This window comes from Alligator sinensis, unplaced genomic scaffold (genome assembly GCF_000455745.1).
Source record: "Alligator sinensis unplaced genomic scaffold, ASM45574v1 scaffold1581_1, whole genome shotgun sequence".
Classification (NCBI taxonomy): Eukaryota; Metazoa; Chordata; order Crocodylia; family Alligatoridae; genus Alligator; species Alligator sinensis.
This window is the reverse complement of record NW_005842641.1, coordinates 48,377-62,340: the sequence shown is the minus strand read 5'-3', so window position 1 is coordinate 62,340 and position 13,964 is coordinate 48,377. Positions and strand designations below refer to the sequence as shown.

At 44.1% G+C, this 13,964-nt stretch overlaps 1 protein-coding gene across 6 annotated transcripts in view; it reads left to right on the top strand.

Moving 5' to 3' along the window:
• Positions 1-13,964, top strand: part of HEATR4 (HEAT repeat containing 4) — a 95,977-nt gene that overhangs the window by 64,477 nt on the left and 17,536 nt on the right. For 5 of the 6 annotated variants that reach the window (XM_025215341.1, XM_025215342.1, XM_025215340.1 and 2 more), the window contains 5 exons: positions 847-965; positions 7,547-7,727; positions 8,821-8,890; positions 10,737-10,926; positions 13,390-13,468. In XM_025215341.1, coding sequence (XP_025071126.1) covers positions 847-965; positions 7,547-7,727; positions 8,821-8,890; positions 10,737-10,926; positions 13,390-13,468 — 639 coding nt within the window. Of the gene's footprint in view, positions 1-846; positions 966-7,546; positions 7,728-8,820; positions 8,891-10,736; positions 10,927-13,389; positions 13,568-13,964 lie in introns of all 6 variants that reach the window. The other variant, XM_025215344.1, reaches the window with a different exon arrangement.

Below are 13,964 nucleotides of genomic sequence, written 5' to 3'. Positions count from 1 at the left end.
AGATGCAAGTGCACAAAGTAATAGAGTTACGAGCTTTTATTTTAATATAGCCATTTTAATGTAAATTTTCAGACGTCATTCTGCAAGGTACTGAGTGGTCTCAATTCCCATTGACTTCAGTAGGAATTGTAAGGGTAATGGCATCCTGCAGGATCAAATCCCAAGTATAGCCCTTCGGTTTTTAGGAAATTCCCATGGTGAGTATAGGAGGACACTGCCTTTCCTTACGTGGTTGCACAACTTTCTGTTAAGGGTAAGACCGTAAAACCCACAGTCCTGGCCCTGGTTTGCTCCCAGTGAAGTAAATGATAAATTACTGATTGACTTGAACAGATAATTTTAATCTCAACTACAAAAACAGCAGAATTTGGGCATGGACAGAGGAAATGTTTATACCAGCATGATTTGCTTATGCCAATGTAAAAATGGCAGTGAACAGATTATGCAAACCCCTAAGATAGGGTAACTTCACACAACCAGGTGGAGAATTATTCCAAAAAAAACCCCAACAGAAGTAAAACTGGAATGGTATCACTTCATACAGGGGGAAGTCATTTACTAAAGGGCAAGCAGACGGTTATCAGTTTTGCTAGTCACAAGCAGCAAAGCACAACAATAGCTGCCAATAGTGCAAGCTGTGCTGGGATAACTGTACATCTATGCATTCCTGATCTTGGTGCAATTTACAGAATGATATCAGTTACCCTAGGGCAAGTACTTGTATGTCTGTACCATTAAGCTAATATTTAAGCCTTTAACAAAAATCCAATTTTAAAGTGGTGTTTGGCAATCAGAGCCAGTGGTTAATTAATGCTGCAGTGTGTAACTTCATTATCTTGTGTATAGGACCTAAAGAACAAGCTTGTTCAGCTGATGTGGAAAGACTGGAAATTAGATGTGCGCCAGGCAGCTGCCCTGGCACTGGGGCACATGAAGTTTGGAAAGGAAGTTCACGACCAACTCAGGTGATAGTCAGCTATCTTGGTAGCTTTGCTATTGTTAGAAAAAGATCAGCGCTATTATCACCTAAGTCCTTTGTTACTTTGTCAGCCTGCTGCTGCACTAGTATTTCCTTTTTAAATATTAGAGTCTATTTAAACTTTATACTCAGATCCTCAAAATTATTTTGGAGTCTACTCCCATCAATGAGGGTTAGGTGCTTAAATACTTTCAAAAATCTACGCCTAAATTGGCAGTGAATTATGCCAGGTTTGCGACAGCACAAACAATGTGGAATTAGGAGGTATTCTGTAAATCTAGGCTATGACAGTCCTCAATCCTTCAAGTGGGGTCAGGTGGTGTGGACACTAAGGCACACTGTTGACAGTCTAGAGTTCACAAGTTTGAGGCCATAACAGAAGCACTCATGGAGTGGCCCTGTCAGATTCCAATAAATCTATGAATTCTGCTAAATACCTTGTCACACAAGGACATGAAAAAGGAAATGATCAGGCCTTCAAATACATTCTGTATTTAGGAACCTTTTAAATTAAAATGATAGCCATAATAATTGCAAGAGCATTCTTTCACAAGCCCAGAAATTGTTACATAGACTACTTAGAAACTTTCCTGGGAAAATAGTTACTTAATACACTTGTGTAAACCAAGATAGATTGTTGTTGCTTTCAAGGACCTGTTAAGTCCTACTGTAGGGTACAATACAATACAATTCAAATACAATTCAAATAAGAATGAAGCAGCTATTCAGTGAGTGTAAACTGAGGGTAGCTTTTAATCATACTGTCAGCCAAGTGATCAGACTAGACAACAACAGGGATAGGGCAGGATTAAATACATATCCAAAGTGCACTTCTATTCTACCTTTTTATATGCTTTAGAAGCACTTAAATCGAGCCTGCATCACTGCCCACAACATGTTCAATATCAATAACATTTGACTGCAAACACTTTACAATTTGTGGATTAATTAACTTATTTAATCATAAGATTCCTACATACCTTCTCAGGTATGTACCAGGGGTTTTTTGTACTATCCTAAACACTTTTCTTATCCCCTATGTCAGTACATACTGATTCCGCCCATCTCAGGATGTCCTTGATCAAATTACAAATGTTCTGATACACTATGACAGACAAGGTTCTTTGGGTGAATCTGATATCTTTTGTTAGACCAACCCAAATAGTTGGAGAATAGTTATTAAGCAAGCTTTCGGGTTCAAAAACCCTTCGTCAGGCTAAGGAAGTTTCAGCAGTTGGTGTGTGCTCTTCCTGGATGGAATGAAAAGTAGATACACTGTGACAGGGGTCTGGGTTGTAGCCGTGTTGGTCTAAGGACATAGGCAGACAAGGTTCCTTGGGTGAATTTGATATCTTTTATTAGACCAACCCAAATGGTTGGAGAATAGTTATTAAGCAAGCTTTCGGGTTCAAAAACCCTTCATCAGGCTAAGGAAGCTTCAGCAGTTGGTGTGTGCTCTTCCTGGATAGAATGAAAGGTAGGTGCGCGGTCACAGGGGTCTGGGTTGTAGCCGTGTTGGTCTAAGGACATAGGCAGGCAAGGTTCCTTGGGTGAATTTGATATCTTTTATTAGACCAACCCAAATGGTTGGAGAATAGTTATTAAGCAAGCTTTCAGGTTCAAAAACCCTTCATCAGGCTAAGGAAGCTTCAGCAGTTGGTGTGTGCTCTTCCTGGATACACTGTGATACACTCTGGCATCCACAGAACTTCACACTCGCACCCTTTTAACTCTTACTGTTCTGAATTGCCCTATGGTCTACAATAAATCATAAAATCATGAAAAATTAGGGTTGGAAGGAACCTCGGGAGGTCATCTAGTCCAGCCCCCTGCTCAAAGCAGGACCATCCCCAAATAGATCATCCTAGTTAAGACTTTGTCTAGCCAGGTCTTGAAAACCTCTGAAGATGGAGACTACACCACCTCCCTGGGTAGCATGTTCCAGTGTTTTGCTACCCTCCTAGTGAGAACATTCTTTCTAATATCTAACCTAAACTTCCCTTGCTGCAACTTGAGACCATTCCTCCTTGTTCTGCCTTCTGCCACCACTGAAAACAGTCTAGCTCCATCTTCTTTTGAACCCCCGCCTCCAGGTAGATGAAGGTTGCTATTAAAACCCCTCTCAGTCCCCTCTTCTCTAGACTAAATAAACCCAGTTCTCTCATGTTTTCCTCGTAAGTCATATACCCCAGCTCCTTCACCATTTTTGTTGCCAATTTGTCCACATCCTTTCTGTAGTGGAGTGCCCAAAACACAACACAGTACTCCAGATGTGGCCTCACCGGTGCTGAATAGAGGGAAATAATCACTTCTCTTGACCTACTGGCAACACACCTACCAGGGCAGCCCAGCATGCTGTTAGTCTTCTTGGCAACTAGGCACATTGATGGCTTATATTCAGTTTATTCTCCACTGTGACTCTCAGGTCCTTTTCTGCAGAGCTGCTGCCCATCCAGTCAGCCCCCAACCAGTACTGGTGCATGGGATTGTTCTGTCCTAAGTTCAGGGCTTTGTACTTGTCCTTGTTGAACCTCATGAGATTAATTTTGGCCCAATCTTCCAATTTGTCTAGGTCACTCTGACTCCTAGCCCTACCCTCCAGTGTATCTACTGCTCCCCCCCAGCTTGGTGTCATATGCAGACTTGCTGAGGGTGCACTCTGTGCCATCTTCCAGGTCCTTGATAATGACATTGAACAAAACTGGCCCCAGCACCGACCCCTGGGGCACTCCACTTGATACCAGTTGCCAACTAGACACTGAGCCATTGATTACTACCCTCTGAGCCTGATGTTCCAGCCAGTTTTCTATCTACCTTATAGTCCATTCATCCAGCCTGTACTTCCTTAGCTTGCCTGTGAGAATGTTGTGGGAGACCGTATCAAAAGCCTTGCTAAAATCAAGTTACACCACATCCACCAGTCTCCCCACATCCACGGAGCCAGTCATCTCATCATAGAAGGCAATCAGGTTGGTCAGGGATGACTTGCCCCTGGTGAATCCATGCTGACTCTTCCTAATCACCTTCTTCTCCTCCAAGTGCTTAGAAATGATCCCTGAGGATCTGTTCCATGATTTTTCCAGGGACTGAGGTGAAGCTGTCTGGTCTATAGTTCCCTGGATCCTCCTTTTTCCCTTTCTTAAATATGGGCAGTATGTTTGCCCTTTTCCCATCACCCAGGACCTCTGCTGATTGCCATGAGTTTTCAAAGATGATGGCCAGTGACTCTGCAATCACATCACCCAACTCCCTCAGCACCCTCGGGTGCATCCCATTCAGCCCCGTGGACTTGTATGCATCCAGCTTTTCTAAAAAGTTCTTAACCAGCTCTTTTACCACTGAAGGCTGCTCACCTCCTCCTCAAACTATGTTGCCTGGTGCAGTAGTCTGGGAGCTGACCTTGCCTGTGAATACTGAGGCAAAGAAGGCATTAAGCACTTCAGCCTTTTCTACAACTTCTGTCACAAGGTTGCCTCCTCATTCAGTAGGGGTCCCACACTTTCCCTGATCCTTCTCTTGCTACTGACCATACTTGTAGAAACTCATCCTGTTACCCTTCACATCCCTTGCTAGCTGCAACTCCAATTGCACTTTGGCCTTCCTGACTTCATCCCTGCATGCCCAAGCAGTGATCTTATATTTTTCCCTAGTTATTTGTCCAAGTTTCCACTGCTTATAGGCTTCCTTTTTGTGACTTAGTTTACTGAAGAGTTCCCCGCTAAGCCAAGCTGGTCTTCTGCCATACTTGTTAGTCTTCCTGTACATCGGGATGGTTTGTTTCTGCACTCTCAGTAAGGTTTCTTTAAAGTACAGCCGGCTCTCCTGGACTCCTCTCCTCATCAGACTGGTTCCCAAGGGATCCTGCCCTTGAGTTCCCTAAGCGAGTCGAAGTCTGCTTTTCTGAAGTCCAGGGTCCTTATTCTGCCGCTCTGCATCCTTTCTTTCCTCAGGCTTCTGAACTCAATCATCTCATGGTCACTGCTGCCCAAGTTGCCATCTGCTACTGCATTCCCCACCAATTCTTCCCTGTTTGTGAGCAGCAGGTCAAGAAGAGCATGGCCCCTAGTTGGCTGCTCTAGCATTTGCACCAGGAAGTTGTCCCCAATACTCTTCAAAAACTTCCAGGATTGCCTGCTCACTGCTGTATTGCCCTCCCAGCAGATGTCAGGGTGATTGAAGTCCCTTATGAGAACCAGGGTTTGTGATTGGGAAACTGTTGCTAGCTGTTTGAAGAAGGTTTCATCCACCACTTCCTTCTTGTCTGGTAGTCTATAGCAGACCCCTACCACAACAACCCTTGTTGTTCTCCACTCTGACCCTAACCCAGAGACTCTCAACAGGCCTATCTCCAGCTCCATACTGAAACTCTGAGAAATCATATGGCTGTTTTACAAAAAGTGCAACTCCTCCTCCTCTTCTCCCCTGCCTGTCTTTCCTGTTTGTACCCATCCATGACCATGCTCCAGTCATGTGAGCTCCCGCCAAGTCTCTGTTATTTGAATCACGTCATAGTTCCACGATTGTGCAGGGACTTCCAGTTCTTCCTGCTTGTTTCCCAGGATCCGTGCATTTGTATACAGGCACCTGAGGTAACTAGTTGATTGCCCTGATTTCTCAGGAAGTGTGAAAGCACCTCCCCTGTTGCCCCCTCCTGCTTGCTCTTCCTCCAGGTCTCCTGCTTCCTCATTTACCTCAGGGCTTTGGTCTCCATCCCCCAGCAAACGTAGTTAAAAGCCCTCCTTTTCAGGTTAGCGAGCCTGTCTGCGAAGACACTTTTCCCAATGTTAACATTTCATCTCATTAACACAGGCTCAACTTAATTTTTAGATCAACAAAATGAAACTATTTCTTGTCCCAACTAGTAAATGTGGGGAAAGGTGCTAAGTTAGGAACCTCTCTTCTAAGTTGGGAAAACTTTGCAATCCAAAGAAATAAGGAAATCAGAGGATGTGGACAGGCATTATGTTTGTGTTGGGAAAAACACTTTTTCCTCAGCAGAAATAGAGAATGTATGGGTGTTCAAGCAGCTTTCAGTAGAAAAACACCCCTAGTGATTCTATCACAAACTATTAGCTCTTGAAACAGAAACTTTGCTGTTTTCTAGTGCTATGTGTGATACCTGATCAGTTACACATAGCATGTAGGGCTGTGTGAAGCTTCAGTCCGTGATTCAATTCGGCAGAGATTCAGCCCGATTCAGTGGCCGAATCTCTGAATCCAAATAAAGTCAGAGGACCCTTTAATCTGTTTGAATCGAATTGGAACCCTCCAATTTGGAGAGATTCGGAAAGATTCAGCAATTCAGACATAGACACAACTCTAATTGTTTTTTCTACACATCTCAAGGTAGCAGGCGGCTCATGAATGCTGAGATGCTGGGGTGTATGGAGTGGCCCATAGAAGCACAGGGGGTTTCCCAGCACATTTGGCAGCAGACCCGGAAGTGGACCAGAAGCATTTCTGGTCCACTTCCAGGTCTGCTGGGGAGCATGTTGCCCGCCTACCCTCCCCCCCAGCTCAGTGACTGGTGCCTCCTGGGTCTGGGGGGAAACCCAGGCTCCCCACAGCTGATCACTGGGGGGGAGGGGGGCATGCACACTCCCTGGTAGACCCAGAAGTGGACCAGAAGTATTTCTGGTCCACTTCCGGGTTTGCCGCCAAGCATGTGGAGGGTCCCCCCGCACTCCTGTGGGATGCTCCGTGTGCCCCAGCATCACAGGATTCACAAGCCGCGGTGGTACCTCAAGGTATGTAGAAAAAACATTTAAAGCTATGTCTATGTCCAAATAGCTGATTCACTGAATCAGCATCAAATCTTCAGATTCAGATTCTGCCAAATCAAATCAGGGACAGTGATCCTAATCAACGAATTGAATCACTGTCCCCAATTCAGACCGAATCCGAATCCAAATCGAATAGGGCCCGCTTCACATACCCCTAATAGCCTGATGGGGTTCCCTAGGAGTCTCAGTATCCCACAGTCTTCCACTCTCCCTCCCCTCTCCCAAAGAGGAGGGAGGAAGGGAGAGAGAGTGACTCGCTCCCTGGGAACCCACCAGGGAGCCTTGTGAAGACCTTGCTACCATGGCTCCTTGAGTACCGATTCCCACTGTTTTATGTTGAGCAGCTCTTGGCACTCTCTGGGGCTGCTCAAATGATGGCACTAATTTCTGATGTCCCTGAGGCTCCCCAGGACTGTTCAAGATATGCTGGGAATGCCTGGGGGTGCTAGGATAAGGAGAGCAGTTCTCGCTTCAAATATTTTCACAGTGCTAAGAATGTCCTGGAAACTCTAAGCACAGCAACTGGACAGCTGTACGTACCCAGAGAATTTATGGATCAGCAGCTGAAGAAAAATAAGGTTTTGGGTGAATTTTGTGGAGCTGTTTATGTACATCCCTCATTGTTAGTTTCCAGTTCATAAAAAGGATGTGGCCTATAAAGAATATGTAGCCATATATGTAAAGGGAGTTGGTGGAAAATCAGGAGTCATTTTTGTGTGCATCTTTCTGAGGCATGCACACTAGCTCTAACAGTCACTCATTAAGTGTGTATCTGTGCTCTCAGGGTGAAGCTGAAAAGGGGAGATTGCCGGACAAAGGTCGAAGCTCTCTCTTTGATTGGTTGGCTACGGTTCATGACAGCTAAGCTACTCCCTGGCTTTCTCCAGTGCTTCTCCAATGACTTTGTTGCAGTGCGGCGGGAAGCTTGCCTTACAGCTGGAGCCCTCAGGATCAAAGATGAGACTGTGAGTGGCAAAAACCCTTTATACTGTTCCTGAGTGCAAAGTGAAAGCAGCTTATGCTCCTTTTATTTTATTTTTGCTTGTTAGAAGGAGGAATGTCTTGAGGATGCTGGTGATACAGAGCTGAGTAATTGTAGCTTGTGGATATTTCTTTCCATACAGAATTAAAAATAATTATGTCTCAAATGGCAGGGCATGTTGAGATACTGCAAACAGGTATACAAATATGGGTAAAGGGGACAGTGGAACAAACTGACTCAGTCAAGAACAGTCTTTGCTCACTGCATATATACATCCTTAGACTTTCACCTGGAGACCAAACAACTATGAAATGTTGAGGTAGCTTACAGAAAGTTTAGTTGACATTTGGAATAATTGCTCCTAAATTTGCAGTCATCTCATCTCTTCCTAGCTGGAACCAGAACAGAACCCTGGAGAAAAAAGAACCTTTGCAGACTATATGTCTGCATTGTCAAGTAAAAGATTCTGTGAATTTCTGTGGCAAGCAAAATAAATAAATAAATAAAGTGGTCATCAAGGCCAGTAGTTCTGGCACTACCCAGGCAGGTTCTGAATTGAGAAGGAATCAGTCCCTGTCCTGAAAGGGCATGTGTTCTTTGCCAGGAGTCAAGGACTTCCTGTAGAGGTTATACCAATAGCATATTGCTCCTCTCAACCCTTCTGATCACAAATCTGATGATTCTCTACAAAACAAATCCTCTTGTCTCCAATTACCATCTCCTGCTTTCTTAATTTCCCCTTCTAGCTACTCCCATATCACCTTACACACACCAGGACAATATTCCAACTAATGGGCTGCAAAGCAAGCTTCCTCGCTCCAATTCCTGATCAAAAACCTTCAGAAACCCATCTTTTTCCTGAAGCATTCCAAGTATAATGTCCATGCTCTACCCTGTGTGAATTCTGTCCTCTATTGTTTTCACATGTTCTGTTAGCCTTTAAACTCTTTAGGGGAGGAATCTGTTCAGTGTGTGTTGCAGGTTGCATCCTATACAGCATCATATGTATGTATGATCCTATATGTATAATAAATCATGATAAGAATACCATTAACAGTGGTACTCTTCTGTCTCAGGTCCTTAAATGCCTTTTGAAGACAATGCAGACTGACCCTCACTGGAAAATCAAGGCCTTTGCCATCAGAGGTACTGCAGAATTTGTTGCTAAAAAGCCATTTCCTTAAAAGACTGTTCTTCATGAGGATTTTAATCATTTACTTGGTTTTTAAAAGAAAATACATTTTGAATTCCAAAAATAAGTTTTTAAAATAAATGTTAATGCTAGACATGACACCCATGAACAGAGTAAATCTAATAGTAACATTATACCAGTGTCCTTCAAACAGAGTAAGAAATCTAACAAGGGACATGTATTCTGAAACTTTGCTATTCTGTGTGTCCTACAAGGACTGACTGTTAACATTTTAAATAAGACCATTTGTCTAAATTCCACACCAGGAAAAAAAAACTTTTCTGATGGAGTTTTTGTTGGAAATGGGACAGCATGGTACCCAAAACCACTGCAGTCCAGCAAGAGGAACAATCCCTACCATGCTATAAATTCTTCAGTTATCAGTTTTAAATGCCAGAATCCAGTGTAGCAAGTATGGGCAACCTATACAAGTGTCTAAAATCCAAGATAGTAAATTAATTAATTCATCATTTGGATTTTGTAATCCATGTATAATTTGTAGGGTGCAGCATAAATCTTATAAAAGCTTGTGCTAATTTTCAGTCTTGTCCCCTGCCAACTCCATGGCTTTCCATAGAATATTTGATCAGATACAGAACCTTTGGTAGATCTTAAAGGCCTGCTTGGGAGCTGTCCAAGGTATCTAATTGACTCTACCTCAGGAGCTATGCTTCTCAGGAATTACAAAACAATCATCTGTAAGGATTTATGAGTGACTGGAACAAGACTTGAGAGGGTACTGCTGGAGGAGATTAAAATAATCAGTAATCTCATGGCCTTCAGATGAAGTGTAAAGCATGTCTTGAATTCAGCTTTTCCACAAATCTAACTGAAACAGTAAGAGAGAGAATGTTGAGTAGGTGTGGGGGGAGAAGAAATGAAGGAATAAAATAGAATAGTAGACAGAGAATGGGAAGGAAATTAAAAAAAAAACGTATTACCTTGGCAATGCCTGGCAGCAGGGACCCCCCTGGTGGCAGCAGCAGTGAAGAGGCAGTGGCAGCCCCTCCACTGTTAGCACTTTTGCATTGCCTATGCTCCTAGTCCATCCTTCCTGTCTAAAGGATGCATAACACAGCTATACTGTTATAGGTGCATTAGATGCAGTGTGAATGCTTAGCCTTTCAATCTATTCTCTGTATCAAACTGAAATGTTTACAAGTCACCATAACAGGATTCTTCAATTTTATATATATATTTTGTTTTCCTGTATTGCTGCAGCCTTCTTAGTATTTTCCACACTGTGATTATTAAAAAGTGCATTTCTTAAAGCTTGCTACCCAACATAGTCACTCAGTGAAATCAAGAAGTGCTGCATTTCAAATATTTTTTTTTAAATGTCACTTTCAGAATCATAATTGTCCTGTGAATTTTATTCCTCTACAATGTAAACAAATCAAATGATGGATTGCTGAAAAGGATGGGGTAAGGTTATGACCAGTAAATAATTATAGCTGTGCAGGCTAAGAAGGATGTAATCAAATTTCATGCCTCAGAATATAAACCATTACCATCTGCTACTGAGGTCCCCTCTTCCTCTCCTAGGCAGCACTTCACAATTGGCCCAGAGCACATTACTTGTTTGCCATTTTTTGTAATAGTAACACAACTGTCTGCTGCAGACCTCTTCTGACCCTGCAGGTAAACACTGTATTTTCTAAGATTCTACAAACATTAAGTCCTTTAGAAACCTAATACACAGAAATAAGCACCTGAGTTAATGCTCCCACCCAGCTCCTAGCATGGAAAATCATCAGATGGAAAATCATCAACATCATTTATTTTTTCTTTCTTTGGCAGCATTGGGCCAAATAGGCCATGTTAGCCCCCAGCTGAAACGTCTTCTTCTTTGGGCTGTTCACTATGAGGAGAAGCCAGGAGTACGAAAGGAGGCCTGTCGTGCCATTGTCACCCTCCACTTACAGGATGAAAGTGTTCAGGCCACCTTATTGGAGAGAGTGATTCTGGAGCCAAATGAGATGGTCAGAGAGTGAGTCACTGTACATGCTCTGGCTAAAGAAAGCTTCTCTCTCTTCCTGTTCCTTTTAGCAGACACCGCATTTGAAAACCAAGCAGCACACTGCACAGTCTCATGAATGCTGCATACTTACAATATAGCAGAGATTGTGCAATAAGTGACTTGGAGGATGCTCCCCAAGTCAATTTTTATCCTGCACACACCTCAATTAAACCTCCCCCACAGACTCCAAAGCCTACCTTTCCAAGTTCCTAAAGTTCATCACTTGGGATTGCGGAGGTAGATGGAAGGAAGTGTAGATGTTCTTCTGCCACATCATTATTCAACCCCCTGCACCCACTTTACAAAATTCTCATCTCTGCCAAGACCTCTACAGTCAGGAGGTGCTTCTGTGGGCCCCATCGCTGTCTCTCATCTCACTCAGGTTGTCCAGACTGCTCTGGACCTGAAGTTGGATGTCTTAACTTACATAGGGAGGATCAGTCAGACTTCTCTGTTTTACCATAATTTCACAAGTGAAATGAAATATAAATGCTCTAATTCTATGAGTGTTAAACTGTGGTTCATAGTACGGTTGCTAATAGACAATGGAAAGGAAAAAAACTGGCTGGCAAAATGGTGCTCATTGCGAGCATTAAAGAAAGCTAAAGATACCTGTAACGGGGGCCTGCTCGAGGCTGATCTAACCGTGGCCCACCCACCTGTTCCTGGGCTAACCGCCCGCCTTTTCTCCTGCCATGCCTTGTTGTTAATTAGTTAATCAGATGTTAATAAGCGGGAGGATGCCCATTTCATGCCCCGATGCCAGGGGGGCGCTATCTGCAGCTCCATTCCTCCCTTACACTGCAACCCAAACCTCACAGGTGGCATCTATAGTTCTCCTCATCACCGGCCCCCACACTGGGCCCCAGAATCCGACTGTTGAACCCCACCTGGATTCCTCCCCTCAGGTGGTCTCTTCCGCCATCATACCGGGCACCATAGCTCCCTGAACTGATCTCCCTTTGGGTGTGATCCCCCCACTGGGACCTTCGGCTCTCTAGCACTGGCCCACCTCCAGGCCAGCCGGGACCCCAGGTGTGCAGCTCTTGGGCATTCCTCGTGGTGGGCCCCCAGCCCTTTGACCCTTCCAGTCCTGGCCCCAGCTTGGACCAGTTGGGGGAAGCTCAGACAAGCCTGAGTCTATGGCCTTTATTCGTTCTCTCCAAGGGTCCACCCTCCGGGCCCTCCCAACAAGGGGTAACCCACCCGGTTGTGGGGGCTAGGGGTTAAGGCGCCCCAACCCACCTTTCACCAGAGTGGTAACTGGCCTGGCATTTCCTGGGGGCTCCCGCGCCACTGGGAGCCCCACCAGGCCACCCACTCCCGGCAGGGTGCAGTTTTAGGTTATGCCCAGGACCAGGAGCCTCCTGACCATCCCCGACAGCTCCTCCCTCACCTCCAGGTGATACCAGCAGTCCTCTGGCCAGGCGGTGTTGTTGCCTGGCCTCCAGCAGCAGAACTCCCCTGTTTATATGGACAGCCCCAGATCCAAAAAGGCGACCCTCATCAGGCACCTGGCAGCTGCCAGCTCCAGGCCCTTAAAGTGGCAGGCACACACCGTGCCCTGCCACAATACCCAAGTACCTTTCCAATATTGATTCTTTTTCCTTGTAAGCAATTATCATAGATGCCACAGACACATCATGGATTCTCAAACATGAAGCAAGAGATCCAGGAAACACTATTAAGTTCTGATCTATATTATGGATAAACATTGAGAACTCATGCCTTAATTAAAATTTTAGCCGTTACACCTTTCTCTTGATAAAAAGTGATATGAGATCTTTCAAGACTAAGGTCCCAATTCTGATTGTGTGTGTGTGTGTGCATGTAAATAAGATCAAACTAGCAACTCCACTGACTTTAATAGTTAAGCTTGATCTTAACCCACAAGAGGCCAAGAAGCGATAACCCTGTAACAGATAACATCTGTACCTAAGACCAGGGCCTTAGGACCAGTCAACCTATCAGTTTTGCTTCTCAGTGGAAAGCCTGCATTCCAGCAACGTAGTGTGTTGTGACACTTCTTCAGAAATAACTTCAGGGGAAGAACATTGTCCTTAAATGTGTGTACTGAATGAAATATGGGTAATATGCCAGCACCTAAAAAGTTTAATGTGATAATCATACTTCCCTGATACCCACCTAGAACCCCACCACATCTGCTGCTACTCTATAATTCTGTACTCTCAAGGCAAAATCTGGTGATGGACCCATGCCAGTATGGGAAGAACATTCTGTCTTTCAGCCCCTTACACTACTCATAACCTCTTACCTCGATTTCACGCACAAGAGGCTAATGAGAAAATTCGGCACAGGTTGGAAGAAACTTGGCTTGTGTCCTGATAGAACAGTAACTTAATTTCTCCTCATAGTTATTTTTTGATATTCTGCCATGTATATGTAATAAATCTTCTTATCACTTCTATTTAGGGAAATTAATCAAGCTATGAAGGCTCTCAACTTTCAACATAAGGAGGATCAGAAAACAGTTGAGAAAATCAAGAATGAGGTGATGAGATACAGGGCTCTGCTCACAGATGAAATTTGGTCTGAACTCTTGATTAAAGGACAGGAATAAAATTCCCTCTTATTGATAAGGGGTTAGGAGGCAAGTGATCTCCTTCTGAGCATCTCTGCTACTTCCCTCTCTACATCCCTATGCGACACACTGCTATTAGAATTGTCCCAGCTAGTGGATACATGTCAGAAGACAGGAAGATAGGGTTATTCAGAGAGAACATGGAATGGAGATAGCCTCAAGTGTATATCGGTCAGAGTCTCAACATAGCATCACGTATCCAGGTTGTAGCCATGTTGGTCTAGAGGCAAAAGGAATCAGAACTCGTGGTAGAGGTGATCTCTTTTATAAGACCAACTAGATTTTTGAAAAAAAAAGTATTTAATTGCAAGCCTTTGGGCACAAACACCCTTCATAGATTCATAGATGTTAGGGTCAGAAGGGACCTCAATAGATCATCGAGTCCAACCCCCTGCATAGGCAGGAA